This window comes from Balaenoptera ricei, chromosome 5, assembly GCF_028023285.1.
Source record: "Balaenoptera ricei isolate mBalRic1 chromosome 5, mBalRic1.hap2, whole genome shotgun sequence".
Classification (NCBI taxonomy): Eukaryota; Metazoa; Chordata; class Mammalia; order Artiodactyla; family Balaenopteridae; genus Balaenoptera; species Balaenoptera ricei.
This window is the reverse complement of record NC_082643.1, coordinates 77,901,719-77,922,025: the sequence shown is the minus strand read 5'-3', so window position 1 is coordinate 77,922,025 and position 20,307 is coordinate 77,901,719. Positions and strand designations below refer to the sequence as shown.

The 20,307-nt window shown below is 34.4% G+C and overlaps 1 protein-coding gene across 16 annotated transcripts in view; it reads left to right on the top strand.

The window, feature by feature from the left end:
* The window catches only part of N4BP2 (NEDD4 binding protein 2), a 108,267-nt gene that overhangs the window by 56,666 nt on the left and 31,294 nt on the right, over window positions 1–20,307 (top strand). For 10 of the 16 annotated variants that reach the window (XM_059923147.1, XM_059923139.1, XM_059923142.1 and 7 more), the window contains 6 exons: window positions 827–1,023; window positions 3,119–3,214; window positions 3,821–3,939; window positions 8,464–8,602; window positions 12,966–13,154; window positions 14,057–14,225. In XM_059923147.1, the coding sequence (XP_059779130.1) occupies window positions 827–1,023; window positions 3,119–3,214; window positions 3,821–3,939; window positions 8,464–8,602; window positions 12,966–13,154; window positions 14,057–14,225 (909 nt within the window). Of the gene's footprint in view, window positions 1–826; window positions 1,024–3,118; window positions 3,256–3,820; window positions 3,940–8,463; window positions 8,603–12,965; window positions 13,155–14,056; window positions 14,226–15,353; window positions 15,739–20,307 lie in introns of those variants that run through there. The other 6 variants (XM_059923145.1, XM_059923148.1, XM_059923146.1 and 3 more) reach the window with 6 other exon arrangements.

The window sequence follows — 20,307 nt, the reverse complement described above, 5'->3', positions numbered from 1 at the left end:
AGATTTCTTAGATAGGTTGTCCTAAGTGGTTAGTGCAGGGTGGCAGACCTGTTACAGGGTCCTCCTTTTGTGCCTGAGTTCCTCCAGATGCCTCTCTTGTTCACTCCGTACTAGGACTCCAGGTTGAAGATTGTTAGAGTGAAGATTCTTAACTTTAGTTCAGACCTGTGTTGTAGCTTCAAGAGCTAAAGCTGTTTGAGAGCTAGAGGTTCCCAAAGAGTATCAGAGTTATTCAGATGACAGTATTTGCTATTTCTTCACTCTCCAGGAAATCAAAGGAGTATATCAGAATGTGTTGCTCTTAGAAAAGCTGAAATATTATACATTGTCTTGTTATTATGAACTTCTTAGAATGTTTAGTTCCTTCCTTATGTTGAATATCATTTGTTCCATATTTATTGTAGGCCTCCAATGGGTTACAGATTTGCAGAAATATTCATCCTTTCAGTTCTTGGAGTGGCCAAGCAGAGCTGACCAAAGCTGCTCACTTCTGGCTGGCTGCAGCTTCCTCTGTTTACCAGTGTATATGTGTGTCACTGTTTTCTCTGTGTTGATGTGATATGAAAAAGAGTGGGGAAGCATTGAGTTGATTTACAGTAATACCCAGATCATTGTTCATTTGAATATTTCTACATTTATACTTGCTTGCGATTATGTGAAGATGTATTTTGAAACTTTGAAATACAACTTGGAATATTGTATTTATAAGCAAAGAGTAAAAAATCATGTTTTCTGGGTCTCTCTGAGGTAGATGTAACAGAATGAATAATGCCTAATTTGTACATTTATTGTTGATGGTCTGACACTATTGATACTGCTTTTGTAGATCCTTCCCTGGTTGGGCGTGTTGGTCTTGATAATCCAGAACAAAAATCATCTCAGAGAACGGGCAAAAAATTACTGAAGACTTTAGCAGCACCTGAAATGCTACCCTTATTGGATCATTGGAACACTCATACTAAAAAAGTATCACTCAGAGAAATAATGTCAGAAGAAATTGCCTTACAGGAAAAGCATGATTTGGTATGAGTTAGTATAAATATTAAGCCTTTGTCTCTGACTCTAATTTAATCATATGTTTACTTTTTGATTTTCATTTGATTCTACTTTTCCTAGTCTGAAATCTGTATTTTAACCTAATTGAAGTTAATGTTAAAATTGAAAAATGTTCTAAATGTAGTTTGAAGTTGGAGGTCTTTGCTTCTGGAAAATTAGTTGATATTCTATAACAGTAAGCCAATTTATGTTAAATCTGTTGTTTTAGATTTAATTTTGCAGGTGTATATATCTTATCTTTAACATTTACTTCTGTAATTTTTTAATTCTAGAAAAACATGAAAGAAATATTTCCTTTGAAGATAATTTCATTTATAAGTTAGTAATAAGAAATGATACTTGCTATTAAAGAATTGTCCATCTTTGAAACAAAATTTTTTTAGAGAAAAATTTTAGAAACTTATGAATCTGAAATTAAATACTCTTCTTTTTTATGTAACTTTTCAATTAAACAAGTTCAGACAGATATTTCACTTTGCTTTGAACTTAATTTTTGTTCTTTATTCAACATATCTAATTATATGAAGCCGTAAGAGAATTTGGTTTATTTTGCATTTCTTTTTCTTAACCTTTTTTGGAATTCTGAAAATCAGTATTAGAGAATTTCAGAATCAAAAGGGAAAAGACCTTAGAGGTTATTTAGTCCAATTCTCAAGGGAAAAAAATTTCTTAGTTGGTGATCTTAGAGCATTTTACCCTCTTTTTTCACTCATTTGACTGCTCAAAGGAACACCTTTGTATTGGCTGAAATACGTAGAATTGGGGCATAGAAAGAATGATGGGATTCTTCTACCTTCATATTTATTTCCCCCAGTTATCTTGTTAATTAAGTTGGAAATAAGCTACCATTACCATCTTTGCATGTTTACATAATCCAAAGAACAATCTCTTCAGTAGGATCTTATAATTTAGTGTTGTTTCAAATATCCTTCTTCAATTCACATATGTAATAAATTGGAGAAATAGATTTTCTTAAAAAATAAGGAAAGCCTAGAATTTATGCTCAAAATGGTGTGACACTTTTTGTTGAAATGCCATTTTCCTCTACTGAAACTTATCTTTATGGTTCTAACCTGCCTTTTAATCTCTTAGTATAATAATGAACAAAAAAGTTTCTTTGACTTTCCAACTTAAATTTTTTTTTTTTTCCTATCAGTGATTTTTGCTTTTCTTTCCATGGGTTTGGTAATAGAAGCTGTACTCTTCATCCTGAGGGTATTCCCCCTTAAAGCCTCAGTTAAGAGAATTTCTGGAGAAATTTCTCAGTAAGAGAATTTCCCAAAGGAGAAATATCATTTAAATTCTTTTAAAACAAAGCATAGAAAATAAACATTAGGCATAATGTATGAATTGGATAATTAATTGTAACATGATTACGGTTATGAATTTTCAGTTTATTGATGAGACCTTAGAATTTGTAGTTTAGAAACTCCATGATCTGGCAGATTGGTAGTAAATCTGATCACTGAATTTTTTAGTAAGGTCGGATTATAATGTATATCTTAAATAAGATGTGAATATTTAAAATTCTCAAGGTGGCTTGTTTTCATCACTCTTGTGATGTCTGATCAGTCCTTTTTACTGGTCAGATTGTCACCTATTGTGGTTCTTTTTTTATTGTTGTTTGGTGTTATAAATGGCCTAAATATGGTTAGGCTTCAAAACCAACAACTATTCCAGGATTTTCCTAAATTATTGTAATTTTTATATTTTCAGAGACACCTTTGAAATTTTATAGGAAGTTATTTTTCAGACATTAGGATTTTTGGAATAAACAAAAATATTACATAGTTAAATCACAATGTCAGTAAATTGTCTTAGAGTTAGAAATCACTTTAAGAATGATTACCATATTCCTCAATTAGAATTAAAATGGCACATTTTAGGAAAGCTCTTTCGGTTTGGCTATTTAAACAATCCAAATATGACTTTGAAAAAATAACAATTAGTAACAATTCTCATACAATTACTTTGGAGTAAATATGTTTGTGAAAAAATTTTTTTAATGTGAATTTTAAGATTTTCTGTCAACCTGAATTTGCAACTTATTTGTACATTGTAGTTTCTGCCCATTGAGGAGAATATGTTTTTGAGGACGTTGTTCACAGCATCACACAGTGTCCCTTTTATGAGGACCCATGGGAGAAATTTCTCTCAGGTCTCAGTACCAGAAAAAGCTGTACTTCTCCTGAGCAACTGGTTTGTTTTTATTTTATGGACACTGAGAATCTTTGTTTCCCCCTTTGCTTTGGCCACTAAGAAGCTAAGAACTGAATTTGTGGCCCACCTTTAGCAATTGTACAGGATTTTGTGGCATGCATTTATATACTAATTTTACTTGCTAGCTTTATCCTATATTCTTACCTTTATTTTCTCTACTCTCTGACTTCATTTATTTATATCCTGTTTATATATATATATCTACATCCTTTTTTGTATAATATGATTGAATGTGTTGGGTGTGTATATGTGAGAGTATATATACACATGCACACACATATATGTATATGTGTGATTGTGTGTATGTGTGTCTGTGTGTGTGTTAATGAGCAGCTTCAAATACTTAGTAAAAAATGGGATATAAATAAATTGTGCAAGAATACTTATATTACTAATTTCAGCCTTTAATCAGTGAAGAAAGTCTGTGACTGCTTTTAAATTATTAGTCTTTTTGCAATAAAATAACCATGCTTTTGGGTCAGCATAACTAGTATTGTAAATTCCATCATAAAGATGGTTTTTGTCTTTTTTTTGTTTGTTTTAGAAAAGGGAGCCGCTTATATTTGAAAAAGATTGTGCCACTAAACTAAAGGAGAAGCAGCTCTTTAAGATATTTCCAGCCATTAACCAAAATTTTCTGGTGGACATTTTCAAGGACCACAAGTGAGTGCTAGAAGGATTGTGTGTAGTTTCTGTTGTGATGTCATTGAAATCATATGTCATGCATTTTAACCTCTTATTTTTATTTTTCTGTTAACAAAAATAATATAGGTATATTGTAAACCATTTAAATGCAATAATGTAGAAAGTGAGGAGTTTCTGTCAATTGGTTCATATTCCTCCTCAATTTTTTCTCATATACATACACTAATGTATGTGTGTACATGTGTACCTATTTGCTTTTGTGTCTATATAAACACAAAAATAGGTTGTGTTTTATGTACTATTTTGTAGTTTTACTGTTATTTATTTTTTCTGTCCATACTTTGTGATCTGCTCTTTTCTTTTTAAAGTCTACAAAGTATTCCATAGTATTCTTAAGTGATTTCTTAAAGTACCGTAGTTTCTTTAAACATGCTCTGTTTATGGGCTTTTTGACTGTCAGAAAAGTTGGAAACCATGTTGCACTGAGCACCCTTCAACATACATTTTTGTGTGCGTGGGTGAATGTTATTGTAGGCTAGTTCCTAAAAGTGAAATTGCTGGTCCAGAGTGTGTACATTAAATTTTTTTACAGCTAATGCCAAATTTCCTTTTAAAAGGGCTTTCCATATTAGTTATATGCACTGATAGCGTAACCTGCCCTGGATATTAAGAATCTTTTAATTTTTGCCAGTCTGGAGCGAAAAATATTTCATTGCTGTTTAAATTTTTATTTTCCTTATTACTACTGAGGTTGAGCTTTTTTTCCATTAAATTCTTTTTATATTAATTGCTTACCCTTTGTCTGTCTTCCTTTTGGCTGTTTGTATTTCTTTCTAGATCTGTGAGAACTCTTTATTTATCATGTGTAGTTATCTTTGTTAATATAGATTATAGTAATTTTTCCTGACATAGCCATATACATATTTTAATTCATGTTTTATCAGAAAGTCTTTTCCCTTATTGGTTCTGAGTTTTATCACTTTTTAAGAAAATCTGTCCTACCCCAATATTATGAAAATATATTCTGCAGTATTTTTAGTAGTTAAATTTAAAAAGTTTATCTAGCATTTTTATGTGTATGGTATGAAGTAGAGTTTAACTTAATTGTTTTTTCCAAATGATTAACTGGATGAATAGGTCACCTTTACCCACTGATACAACATATAACTACTAATATTTACTACATTCTCAAATATACATTTTCTTTTATAGACTCTTTGATTCCATTGAGCTATTTGGTCCTAAGTTTCCACCATCTTGTTTTAATTATTGTGGTGTTGTAGTGTGTTTCGATGCTTAGTATGTTAGGAATGCTTCTGGTTTGAGTAATACATACTTTCGATCTTAATGTATTCCTTAAATTCCTATTTTAGCAAGAGTTGTTTTAAACAGATGCCTTTTTAGAATCTTTGGAGAATCCAATATAGATTTTTTTTCTTTAGTTTATTAGTATATGTCATGTCAGTCACAGTAATTTCTGGAATAAAAAAATCTTTCAGGTTTTGTTTTTTTCCTTTAATGTAGTGTCAGAATTGATTTCAGGATTTTTGTAACAGTAGTTAAATGAGATAAGTCTGTGATATCTTTGTCAGATTTTGGTTTTAGGGTTTCATTTGGTGTTTGGCTTAATAAAAGAACCTGGCAAGACTGCCATTTTTCTCTGTGCTCTGGAAAGTTTAAATATATTAGTACCTTGAAGGTTCTGGGGTTGTGCCTTTTTAGGGGGAAGGTGTCTTCGCTTTTCTTTAGGGAGAAGGTCTTTTCACTATCTTTTTAGGGGTATTGCTTTATTCAGATGTTTGCTTTTTTTCCATGAGTCTTTTCTGGTAGTTTGTCTTCTAGAAAATCATCAGGTTTATTATTGTTAAGTTGTATATAATATTCTGTGGTAATTAAAAACATTATTTTGTATTTGATCATGTCCTTTTTTCCTTTCCGAATGTTTTTTTTCTATTTTCTTTGTTTTTGCTGTTTATCAGATTGGCCCTTTTAAAGAACAGGCTCTTGGTTTATTGATCAAAGTCTTTTATATTCTCTAATCATTTATTTTTGGTGATTCTTTTCTATTTTTGATGGTTCCTTTCTCTTTAAATTTGTTATGTTTTCAATTCCTTGGTTAGTTTGTTTCCTTTCAATCTTTAATAACAAATATACTTAAGGGTGTGAATTTTTTTCTGTATAATGTTTTTGATATATATGTAATGTTTTGATTTTGATATGTAGTATTTTCATTTTTTTCTAAATAATCTCTAATTCACTTTGACTTTCTCATTTATCCAAGAGTTTTATATTTTCTAAATGGTTTGATAGTTTGGTGGGGGGGTGGGGATTTCTGTTTGTTTTGTTGTGTTGGGGTATAAGAATGCAGCCTGAAAGAGTCCTACTTTTTGGAAGTTGAGATTTTCTTTGTGGTTTAATACATGATCAGTTATTATAAATATTGCACAAAGTGCCTTTTTTAAAAAAATATTTATTTATTTACTTATTTATTTGGCTTCTTCGGGTCTCAGTTGTGGCATGCGGGATCTTTCGTTGCAGCGTGCTGACTTCTCTTTAGTTGTGGCTCGTGGGCTGCAGACCGCGCAGGCTCAGTAGTTGCGGCACGTGGGCTTAGTTGCCCCGCGGTCTGTGGGATCTTAGTTCCCGACCAGGGATTGAACCCACGTCCCCTGCAATTGGAAGGTGGATTCGCAACCACTGGACCACCAGGGAAGTCCCTGAAAGTGCTTTTGAAAAAGAATATTTTCTGCTGAGTATGCAGAGTTCTAAATATGTCTCTTGAATCAAGTTTTTCATGGTATTATTTCAATCCACAACTTTTCTATTTATTTTTGCTACCTAAACAGCTGTTTTCTTAGAGTTATGTGTTAAAATATCCCAAGGCACTGGGGGTTAGGAGGGTGGTGCTGGCATATGGCAATGGCAACTCTCTTCTATGGGGACCTAGGGCAAGAAGCCCTGATGTGAGATTACCCAGAGTTGTGGTTCCCCAGGCAAGGTAAGGGGACTGAGTTGAGTCCTTCCTCTCGATGCTTAGAGTGATTGGTCAGTCAGGCCCCTTGGGGCAGGTATTATGGTATTAAATGATTACCTCCATTTGCTCCATTTGTCTGCCAACAGCTGGATAATTGTCTCAGTTACCAGTAGCTTCAGTTTCACCCCGGTAAGAAGGGTAGGTTCGTTCAGTTACTGCAGTATATGCCTGCAGTGTCATCTTCCAGGGCCATGCACTGCTAACAGCACCTGTGGTGGAGACTGGCTTCCAGCCCTAGGAGTGGGCAAGCCAGGTGATTTTAAGAACTAGTTAGGATGTGGTTAATTTCTGGTAGCTTCTAGCCCCTAGAAACCCCTATTTGTTGAGCATATGTGAGGCGGCAAGATGAGAGTGCTCAAGGAGAATTGGTAGTCCCAAATGGTTCCCCTTCAAGGGTTATCTTTAATAAATTGAAGAAGAGCAAAATATCACAGTATTTTGGATAACTATTTATCACATTTCAAAAACAGTCCTTTGTGGTCAGCTCTTCATTATCTGGCCATTGGAAAAGATCAGAGGCATAAATAGTCTGAAATAATGAGCAGTATAAAATCATTTATAACTTGCTTTGGAATGAGTTTCTTTGGATACGGGGACATTAGCGTTTCAGGTGTTTGTCAAATTTTGTAGAATTTCATATTCCACATAATATAGTATCACCATGAAAATATGCCTAAATAATATAGGGGTGGGAGGTAAGGTAGTGTTTTAGTTTTTCCTTTCTATATCCCTGCTTAGAATTTCTTTCACTAGAACGCCATGGTATAAGTAAAATGTAAAATTTGACAGGATAAAAATGTCAGTTAAAGGATTTATTGTCTGTTTTTATTTATTTATTTATTTATTTATTTATTTATTTTTGTCTGCGTTGGGTCTTCGTTTCTGTGCGAGGGCTCTCTCCAGTTGAGGCAAGCGGGGGCCACTCTTCATCGCGGTGCGCGGGCCTCTCACCATCGCGGCCTCTCTTGTTGTGGAGCACAGGCTCCAGACGCGCAGGCTCAGCAGCTGTGGTTCACGGGCCCAGTTGCTCCGCGGCATGTGGGATCTTCCCAGACCAGGGCTCGAACCCGTGTCCCCTGCACTAGCAGGCAGACTCTCAACCACTGCGCCACCAGGGAAGCCCCTATTGTCTGTTTTTGATGTTTGAAGGAAACTGAAACCATGTGTGAATCCAACAAGGGACTTAAGTATAGGTGATTAGATGAAAGAAAGATTTGTGGAAAATTTACCTGGAATAAAAGATAAGAAAATGAATTAATTATCAATATGTTACTTTTTGGTATTCATTTAAAAAATTAGTTTTTGAGAGCCTCTAACTTGACACTTTCCCTCTGTTCATTCTTGAGTCTTGAGATACACAATGAGCATTTAATTTTCATGTTTAAAACTTAGAAGTGAGCCAATTTTTCATATTCTTCTAAGATTTTGAAAGATTGCTTATGTTAATGTTTCCACATAACTTTTATTTTCATTTATTGACCTCATATTTGTACTTCAACTCTCTACAGCTATTCATTAGAACACACAGTGCAATTTCTAAATTGTGTTCTTGAAGGAGACCCTGTAAAAACGGTGGTAGCACAAGAGTTTGTTCACCAAAATGAGAATGTCACTTCTCATACTGCACAGAAGTCTAAGGAGAAAAAGGTATAGAGCTACTTAATTTTTTACAGTAATGGTAAATAATTGTGTGTGAAAATATCATTGGTTTGTTAGATAGTTTAATGATTATTTCTCACCATTTTTCATAGACTGGAAATTTAACCACCAATAGCATATTTGGTTTAGAATATCTGTTTGCTCAAAATAGTGAATTTATGGCTGATTATATTTTTTTCTTTAAAGCCTTTGTGCACAACAAGCATTGGAATTTCTGTAACTTTTTATGTGTAGACTATACAGTAGAGTATGAGGCTTGATTGAATAGCAGTGGGTGTAATATGATGGGTCTTAGGGCATAAATAATGTGGGTGGCAATGTTTAGCCATTTGAGAAGCTACCAAGCATTTTCCCCAAATGGCTACATTCTTTTGCATTTCCATCAGCAGTGTATGAGGGTTACAATTTCCCCACATCCTCTCTGACACTTGTTATCATCTGTCTTTTTGATTATAGCCATCCTAGTGGGTGTGAAGTTGTTTTATGGGTACTGGGATTTGTTTTAATCAGGTATGGTAAGACACCCAGAGATGGAAATGTTGTGAAGGAAGTTTATTATACTCACAGATCCCTAGAAATGGGAGGCATGGCCCAAAGCCACATGAGGAAGCACCAGGGTCAAGGAGGCAAAGGAAGTAGGGGGGAAACGTGGGCAAGAGCCTTTTTTGTGGTGTCTGCGGGAAGGACTGGGCAAGGCAGAGTAATAAGCAGGTTTAGGATGGACTAGTTTGAATAATTTCAGCAGGCTCTGGGGCATAGGAACTGTCCCTAGTCTTCTGGTACCTGGCTTCGGTGATCAGGGTATATAGATGGTGGCCAGAGAGTGAGAGCCCCATAAAGAAGGTAGTTGGGGGTATGGGCTCTAGATTGGATGGTTTGCATATATAAAGTGTTCTAGCAAGTGAGTTGTTTCCTATCTCTAGGAATTAGCTAACCCCAAGGTGGTGGGTGCTGTGTCTCCAGGGGTCAGCAAGGCCCCAGATGTCAAAGCATCAGAATACAGGAAATAAAAGACGTGGCTAATACAGAAGTGGTATCTCATTGTGATTTTGATTTGCATTTCCCTGATTACTGGTGATGTTGAGCATCTTTTCATGTGCTTATTGGCCATTTGTATATCTTCTTTGAAGAAATGTCTATTAATATCCATTACCCATTACAATTAAAAAATTCTCTAGTTGTATGAATTTTTATATAGTCTACATACAAGACCCTTATCAGACATATGACTTGCAGAATTTTTCCCGTTCCAAGGGTTGTCTTTTCACTTTTTTGATGATGTCCTTTGAAGCACAAAAGTTTTAAAAATTGATCACGTGCAATTCTTCTTTTTTCTTTTGTTGGATGTACTTTTGGTGTCATATCTAAGAAACTATTGCCTAATCCAAGGTCATGAGGACTTACACCTGAGTTTTCTTCTAAGAGTTTTATAGTTTTAATGCTTACATTTAGAGCTTTGATCTATTTTGGGTTAATTTTTGTATATGGTGTGAGATAGGGGTCCAGGTTCATTCTCTTGCATGTGGATATCCAGTTGTCACAGCACCACTTGTTGCAAAGACTGCTTTTCCCCATTGAATTTTCTTAGCACCCTAGTTGAAAATGAATTGACTATAAATTTATCACTAGACTCTCAGTTTCATTCTGTTGATCTGTATGTCTCTCATTATGCCAGTACCGCAGTCTTGATTACTGTAGCTTTGTAGTAAGTTTTGAAATTAGGAAGTGTGAGTTTTCAACTATTTTCAGGATTATTTTGTCTATTCTGGCCCCCTTGCATTTCCATGTGAATTTTAGGATCAGCTTGTCAATTTCTGCAAAGAAGCCAGTTGGAATTTTCATGGGGATTGTGTTGAGCCTGTGGATCAATTTGAGGAGTATTGCGATCTTAACAATATTGTCTTCCAATTCATGAATATGGAGTACCTTTCGATTTATTTAGGTCCTCTTAATTTCATTCAACAGTGTGTTGTAGTTTTGAGTATAAGTTTTACATGCCTTTTTAAAAATTTATTTCTAAGCATTTTAGTTTTTTTGATGCTATTATAAATGAAATTGGTTTCTTAATTTTATTTTTGGATAGTACATTGCAAATACATAGAAATACAGTTGATTTTGTATATTAATCTTGTATTCATTTTAGGCTTTTTTTTCTTTTTTAAACAGTCCTCAATCATCCTGCTATACTTACTTATTAATAAGACCACTCAGGGATAGTGGAGCACCACTTGTGTGTTGCCTTTGTTCTTTGAATATTTCACCATCACTTAGCTGATATGTAGAACTTAGGTAATTTTGGTTTTCATGTGATCTGTTAGTGTGTACACGGAGCAGGAACCAAGTGATACCACTGATGCCTGTGTTCATCATGGATAGGTGCAGTATATTATAAGATTCAGGGAGTGTACAAGATGATGATGAGACCTTCAGTGCCAAACTGGGAATGAAGATTACTTTTTCACCGGATAATAGAGCAAGGCACTCTTGGTCATTATGGCGATAGAGGAAGTGACGGGGACAAAGTGTGCTTGCTCAAAGTGGGAGATGGTTAGAAAATGTTGGAATCAGAAAAGGGATTTTGTGAGTTGTGTAAATGTTGGCCAGAACGTAAATTTGGGTAAGTTATACTGGAGATTATTCTAAGCCTTTCTCAAAAAAACGTAGGTAGGTGTCACAACACTGATAAAAATCTTTTAAGATTTGTGAGCAGAATAGTCTGTCTTTGATATCCCAGGATCCCAAGGGATCAGAGATACTAAAGGGGAGTATCATGATACCAGTAACATTTTGGTTTATCTGCTTTGTTCAAGAAACTAACATTTATTTAAAACTGTGTTTTATTAATACTACTACTTTTTCCCTTTAGCTTTTAATAAAATTTGCAAGTTTGTTACCATTGGAAATGGTTTTGGTATAATAGTACATCACGCTTTCAAGTGACACTAATTACATAAATTCTTAGGCAGCATGTATTTCACTTGGCCCTTGTTAATGAAGTTATAGTAAACCACATCACTATGAAAGGGTTGTAAAAATAAATTTTGGTTTTATTTTAAAAGAGAGTAGCTATTTGATAAAGTATCTCTCATTATGTACTGTCTGTTTTTGGCCACGCCATGTGGCTTGCGGGATCTTGGTTGCCCCACTAGGGATTGAACCCCGGCCTCTGGCAGTGAAAGTGCCGAGTCCTAACCACTGGACCACCAGGGAATTCCCTGTTTTTTCTTTTTTAAAAATAAGAAATGAAGGGTCCCTTCCCAGAGAACCAAATGTAATTTGCATTTTTTAGTATGAACACCAACAGAGAGAGGCTTTAAAGCTATGAAATGTTTATGTCCATATTGTTAGGCACTATGGGCTTTTTAAAGGTCATAGAAAGTGTTTTTATTATCCTCTCCCTGGAAAATCTTTGATTTTATCAGGGATGCAAGCCATATACTCACAGAATATTTAAACGTTAATATGAAAGAAGCTTGTGATTATTTACTACTGAGCGTGACATAAGGATGTAGGTCCTATGAATATTCTTAGGTAAGAGAGAGCCTTGCGTTTGTTGCAAAAAATAAATTGACTGTATATTTACAGATTTTTGACTGTGGTAATGAGTTAGGAATATGGTGACGCGTTTATTTTATTCTTTTCTATTTGGTGGAGAGCGTTGAGGCATATTTGTGTAATAATTATTATTTTCATTAACCTTGTGTTTTAAATTAGAGTTAGTTTAGTTTCTTTAATTTAAGGTCCCATATGGGTAACAACTACTTGATGATATTTCAGAAAACTCAAAAAGTCAACACTACCATAGCGGCTAGTTGGTAGTCAGCTGATTGAAAACTGCCCATAAACCTCCTTATGATTTTCTACCTACTATAAGGCATGGTTACTCCACATGCCTTTCTGTTTTAACAAGAATATTATTCAATTACTTTATCAATTGGTTTTTTAAAAATATTGAAATATGCCATTACTGCCTTCAGTGGTTGGACTGATCCTTTGAATGGATTTACAAACTAAAATTTGGAAAATATTGCATTAGATAAATGAGCATTATTCCTTGAATATCTTGTATTCTCTCTTTTGGCTTGATTTTTTTTTTAATTTTCATAATTTTAGAGAACTTTTTAACATCTTCTAAGATAAGAATGGTTAAAGAAGGAGTACCCTTATGTCATGAAAAGGTTAACAATAGTTGCTAAGTGCATGACTTACTAGATAGACAGTAGGGAGAGTCTGTTTTTTAAGAAGAAAGATAAAAATCAGTAGAGCCCAGTTTTCATGTACATTTTTTTGAAGGTAAAGTTTGTGCTTTCTACTTTCGTTCGTATTTTACTTATTGTGTAACACCTTAAAGGCAAAGAAATTGAAAGAGACTGAAGATATACCAAGCGAGCCATCTTTCCAGGATTTTGAGTACCCAGAGTATGATGACTACAGGGCAGAGGCTTTCCTGCACCAGCAGAAGAGGATAGAATGCTATAGCAAGGCAAAAGAAGCTTATCGGATGGGGAAGAAAAATGTTGCCACGTTTTATGCCCAGCAAGTAAAGAGGAAAATTATTTTTTCTTTGTCACTTACAACGTCTGAATAATCCTGACACAGATAATACTCATACTGTGACTTGATTAAGTTATTCTGGGGAATGTACATTGTATAAGTGATATAAAGTATCCTAATATCTAAGAAATGTATGGTTCTGAGAATTCCGACAGTCCATATTTTCTTTTAGGTTGGATTCTCTCATTCAGTACTGCTTCTAAACAGATACGAATTTTCTGGAGGAAAGGAAGCAGAATGTTAATATTGGCCATCCCAGGGTGGGATTACAGAGGTCTTGTGCTTTCTATCATGCTTGAATTTTAAGTTGTGTATCACTGTCATAGTCAGAAAAAGAAAGTTACATTAATATCTTTCAGGGAAGTAAAATTTCTACCTGGGCTCATTCGGCATGGTATTACAAGAAACCTGATTGATTTACTTTCTGTTTTTTGTGGTTCCATATCGCTTACTTTTTTATGATGGAGCAGAAAAAGGTGTCAAACCGGTATAACCTTGTGAGCAATAATGGCAAAAACCTTGAGGGATGACTTCAGGGGTAACTACAAGGTTTTAAAGGGTTGAGACTCGGGATTATCAAAAGATAAACCAGTGGATTCCTTCTTGAGATGTGTGTTGTTTATTTAAGTGTCCCTTTCCTATGATTTTTGGATCAGAGAATGTGTTAGAAATGATGATTTAGTAGTTTAAGAACTATGTTATTAGTCCACTGAAATTCACCTAAATTTTGGTGCATTCTTGCATATTAGCCCATTGCATTATTTAAAATTTTACATTTGTTGTTGCCTTTTTTGTTCTTCCTTTTATTTGGGGCACTATTTGTTTCCTCATTGCTTACTAAGTAGCAGATATCAAAAGTGATTACTGATGATATGTTTATAATTAAAGGGTAGTCTCCATGAGCAGAAGATGAAAGAAGCCAATCACCTTGCTGCTGTGGAGATCTTTGAGAAAGTCAATGCCTCCCTGCTGCCACAGAATGTTTTAGACCTCCATGGGCTGCATGTGGATGAGGCTATAGAACATTTGATGACAGTTTTACAGCAGAAAACTGAAGGTAGGACTATAGTCATGACAGATTTTCACAAATTCAAGGGAGTCTGAATGTGCAGGCTGAGGATATCTGTGCCACATTTATAGATGTTTGTATTAGATTCATTCTTCAAGAAAACCTTGGGAAAGAATTCTAACTGCCATGTCCATTAACATTTTTATTTTCCTGTTTCAGTTATGTTTGTATTCCTTTGTTATAATTGTCAAAGGGAGGGCATGATGTAATCTGAGATTCCTCTGGACCATTCAGGAATGTAATACATCTTTGTTCAGTAGACATTTATTAAAGCTAATAGATACTTATTAGATGTCAGTTGCTCAACAGATGTTTAATAAAATGCAGAAGTAAATTAGGTGATAGGATTTTTATAGAATTATCATAAAGGCAGGATTTCTGAGTGTTTGCATTATGGTGGTATGCCCTTCTCCCTTTCTGCTTGTATTTTGTCTTTGCGGGTCAGTAGGAATGCTACTGCCTGCCTCTTACAATCAATATCGTGTACTTTATATACGTTAACGTATCTTGTTGGTTTATCATCTTGTTTCCTTTTCATCACCAGATGGTAGCACTTGGGAAAATTCAGTCTGTTGTACTCTAATACTAGGGAGTCGTCTCCTCTTAGCACTACTAGGATATTTTTGAATTCTCAACTTGGCTTTCTCTTTGTCTTACATTTTATTGTGGAGACATGGAATCCATGCCTCAGTTATTACCCTGTGGTTCCATAATACTGCTCTGTCATTGATAGCTGTATTGTTCTGGTTAATTAATTTACATATATTTTAGAAAGTTTTATACTATACGTTATATAGGTTTATCAGTTCAGCACATATAGGTTTTACAATTCAGTTGTAATTAAATGCTTGATTAAATATATTTGATATAAAAAGTTTATCATGAAAACCACATTGAAAAAGTTGCGAGTAAAATAACGAACACCTGTACCCATGAATGTAAGTAACAAGTGATAACATTTTACTGTATGTGCTCCATATATATATATATATATATATATATATATATATATATATATATATTTTTTTTTTTTTTTTTTTTTTTTTTTTTTGTTCCTCCCTTAGCATTATCCCCAATCCTTTTCTCTTTCTTCTCTCCCTTTCTGATGGAAATCAGCATCCTTCAGTTTGGTCTGCATCATCCTGGCCAGTTTTGAAAATACCTTTACTACGTGTATCGTACATTCATCCATAATTGGTCTATAGTATCCTTTTTGTGAGTTTTAAAAAATGAACATACATGGTGTCACACTATATCGTCAGCCAAGCCACTTATTTTATTTTTACCCAATACAGTTTTCAAGATATACTCATCTAGACGGATTGAGTTTTTTTTTTTTATTATAACTGCTGTGTAGTATTGTATGACCTTATCATAATGTATCCATCCCTCTATCGATGGACGTTTAATTATAATGTTGCAGTGAGCTTTATTTTGCATATCAACATGTGTACTCTTATCACTATCCTTTTTCCTAGCTTTTTATATTGAAAAATTAAAAACCTGCAGAGAAGTTGAAAGAATTGTACAATATACATATTGTACAAATTTTGTACAATATATGATTTGCACATATATCCTTTACCTAGATTGATCAGTCATCAACATTTGGCCATATTTGTTTATCTCTCTAGAATTTCTTTCTGCTGAACCATTTGAGAATAAGTCTCATTAAACATTGTGGTGCTTTACTTTCGCATACCTCAGCATGTTTATCTCTTCAGGACAAATTCATTCTCCTACATAATCACAATACATTATCACTTTTACGATATTTAACATTGTTATAAAGATGTTGTCTAATATACAGGCCATATTTAGATTTTTCCAGTTATATGGAAATGTCCTGTGTAGCTGTGCCATGTTCCACCCCCAATCCAGGATCTAGTCGTGCATCATATATTCTAGTTGATTGTCCCAAATCTGTAACCTCCTATAATATAGAAGACTTCCTCAGTCTGTTTTTTGTTTTCCATGTTATTGACATTTTTAAAGACTCCACGCCAGTTGTTTGGTAGATTGCCCTACAATTTTAATTTGTCTGATTGTTTCTTCATGATTAGATTCAGTTTAAAATTTTCTTGGTGAAAATACTGCATAGGAGATGTTAGGTCATCCTTGGTGAACTAATCAAGAGACATATATGGTCAGTTTGCCCCAGTATTGGTGGTGTTAAGTTTGATTTCTTAGCTTAATGTGGGACTCTATCATATCAGATTTTGCTTTGTAAATATACCTTTTTTCCCTTTGTAATCAATTAGTAAATATTGGTGATTGATACTTTGTGACTGTGTGAATAACTGTTCTCATTTTGCCTAATGATTTTAGCATCCACAGATGATCCTTGTCTGAATCAATTATTATATTGGTGGTTACATAATGGTGTTTTTAAAAAAATTTATTAATTTTTAAAAATTTATTTATTTTTGGCTGTGTTGGGTCTTCGTTGTTGCACGTGGGCTTTCTCTAGTTGCGGTGGCTTCTCGTTGCAGAGCACTGGCTGTAGGCACGCGGGCTTCAGTAGTTGTCGCATGCGGGCTCTGTAGTTGTGGCTCACGGGCTCTAGAGCGCAGGCTCAGTGGTTGTGGCGCACGGGCTTAGTTGCTCCGCGGCATGTGGGATCTTCCAGGACCAGGGATCAAACCCATGTCCCCTGCATTGGCAGGAGGATTCTTAACCACTGCGCTACCAGGGAAGTTCTCATAATGGTGTTTTATAATTTGTGTTCCTTCTCTGTTTATTAGCAGACATTCTTTGATAAAGTAGAGGATCCCCCTCCCCCAGTTGTTTTTTAAATAGAATTTTGAAAATCTTGGAGAAAGAACTAGAAAACAACAACAATAAAGATTAGAAAAGAGAAAATTTAAGAGTGGTTTAAATATATTATTTAATCTGGAGAAAAGAAAAGCAGAAGTATTATATGGAAGTATTATAAGGGAATATTTTGTCTATAGAGGATGAGTAAATCATTTACTCAATAAAATTTGATTATCTTCTATATTCTAGACATCAGGGATAAAGCAGTGAAAAAGACACACAATCTCTGTCTTTATGGAGTTTGCCATCTAGTAGGATAGATGACATTGAATAAATAGTTACATAAATGGTTAGCATTGTGATAAGAAAGTTCAGGTTGCTATGTTTCATTTAGCATAAATTCCCAGATCCCTACATAATTGTTCCTTGTCCTGTCTCTACATTCTCATCTCGTGTTTTGCTTCTTCTCCTTTTCTTTATGTTTATCTACATTATCATTTGTTGACCTCCAGATTAAATTAGGCTCCCTATTGAAAGCCTCTCATAGTACTCCTCTGTATCACAGTACTTATAAAAAGCTTGCTGTATAATTGATTATTAAATGTCCATCTTTTTGGCCAAGAATTGAGTCAGTGATGATTATTGAATCATTATCGTATATTGAACCTTTCATTCACCACTTTAAAAAACTTTTGAATAAATGACTGAATAAAGGGTAGGTACTCCTCTCATTTTATAGATAAGGAAACTGATGGTATAAATAGTTTAATAAAGTGTAAAATAGTAAGTGTCGGTAAGGATATAGAGAATTGGAACCCTCATATATTGCTGGTGGGAATGTTAAATGGTACAACCACTGTGGAAAAGGTTGACATTCCTTGAAAGATTAAACACAGAGCTACCATATGACCCAGCAGTTCTGCTCCTAGGTTTGTACACAAGAGAACTGAAAACACAATTCATCCACACAAAAGCTGGTACACGAATGTTCATAATAGCCAAAAGGTGGAAACAACCCAAATCTATCAACTGGTGAATGGACAAAATGTGGTATATCCATACAATGGAATATAATTCAGCCATAAAAAGGAATGAAATGCTGATATGTGCTACAACATGGATGAACTTTGTAAACATTATGCAGTGTGAAAGAAGCCAGATACAAAGGGCCACATATTACACGATTTCCATTTATTGTACATGAAATGTCTAGAATGGGCAGATCAATAGAAACAGAAAGTACATTAATGTTTGCTGGGACTGGAAAGGGGGGGATGGAGATTGACTGCTAACAGGAACAGAATTTCTTTTTGAGGTGATGGAATGTTCTGGAATTAGATCGTGTTGATGGTTACACAACATTGTAATAATGTACTAAAAACTACTGAATTGTACATTTTAAAATCATGAATTTTATGTTAGGTGAATTTTATCTCAATAGAAAAAATTATGAGAATAAAAGTGTTAAATAATTTGTGTAAGGTGATACTGGATCAGACCCAAGATACAAACCCTTTTTGGAAGCCAAAGCCCATCTTGTGCGTGCTACCTGTGGTAGCCTGTAGTTACTGACATCACCAGCAGGTGGTAGTATTGTTGAATAGAAATGTGTCCAGGGGAAAAATCTGTGGCTCTGCCCCGCATTGCTTTTAGTCATAAAAGATGATTGTCAAAATTGGGGATGAATTAAAAAAAAAAAAAAGATATCTGACCCTTTTGTGTCTTCTTATTGAAATATACACCACTACTACTCATGAAGCTTCTTTTGCCCCCAAATAACCAGAAACAGGTAAAGCCTTTAGATCTGACTACTACTTTATACAGATTTATAGGGAACAGAGGAACATGTTAGATGGCACCATGGGGATACAGTCAGCAAAATCCAGACTGTAAATATCTAGGATAAATGATCTCATTTTTTCCACAAATTGTAAAAAATAAAGATAAGAAAAGAAAGCGCACGCGCACACACACACACACAGGGGGAAGGAGAACCTTTAGATTAAAAGTTAAGAAATATATCAACCAAATACAATGTGTGGACTTGTTTCAACCCTGATTCAAACAAATCACAGTAAAAACATTTTTTTGAGACTACTGGGAGACATTTTTAGCCATTTTTAGAAACATATTAAGGAACTATTTTTAACTTTGTACCATATGATGGTGACATTGTGGTTATGTTTTTTTTAAAGAGTCCTTTTTGAATACATACTGAAATATTTACAGTTGAAATGATAAGAAACCTGAGATATGCTTAAAAATCAGTTTAAAAAGGTGATAAGCAGGATTAACCTGAAATTTGGGAACCTAAGCATATTATATTAATTCATTCAATAAACATCCTCTGACACCCTACTTTGAGGCATGTGAGAACATTTTCAGAGCAGTAAGTAAACTGTTGAAAGGTGAAATGATGTAAATAACTGACTTAACTGATGAGAGGAGCGGTAGTGAAGGAGTGATGAGAGCTGAATTATGGTTAGTTGAGAGTTTTTTTTTTTAAAGTAAGCATTTATTTGTAATATCACATACATAAAGAACAATGCACAAATGATTATTGTATAGCGTAAAAACTTTTTACAAAGTGAATACCCGTGTATAGCCATCACCCAGAGAGAGTTGAATTTTGAACAAAATGTTGCTTGGAGTTATGGAGGTGGATCTTAAGCAAAGAAGGAAGTATAAATGCAGGAGCAACATATCCACTAAAATTCTAGTCCAAATATTGCCCTGGAGATATGAGACTCGAAAAACAATCTGTTTGTGGATCTGATGGAGTCTTAGGGCAACTTACTGAGCAGAATATGGAATGTTTATGTGTATATGTATTTTATGCTAAAAGTCAAAACTTGTGCTATTTATAACTGAGGAACAAGTATCTATTGAATTATTAAATCAATTCCTATTATTAACAGGGTTTTTTTGTTATTTTATTGTAGCTATTACTGACTTTCAGGATTTATATACTTGATTTTCACAAGGTCATTTCCAAAGCAGGAGCTGTGGTCTTTTAAGAGTCTCAGGTTCATTCGATATTTTAAAATCATCTGTTTGGAAGAGTTTCTTAAGTTAATAATTGATTATCTTTAGCAGTAAGACTGCAGTCCATGCTCTAATTAGTGGATTTGCTAATGGCTGTTCCTGAGGATGATATTCTATAAAGCAGTTGCCTTATACCCCATTTTATTGATAAGGAAATAGGCACAGATAGGCTAAGTAATTGTCCATGGTCCTATCACACAGTCATTTAGTGGCAGAGCTGCTAATCAGACCAAAGCTGGGTGGCTTCAGAGTAATAGAGTTGTTGTAA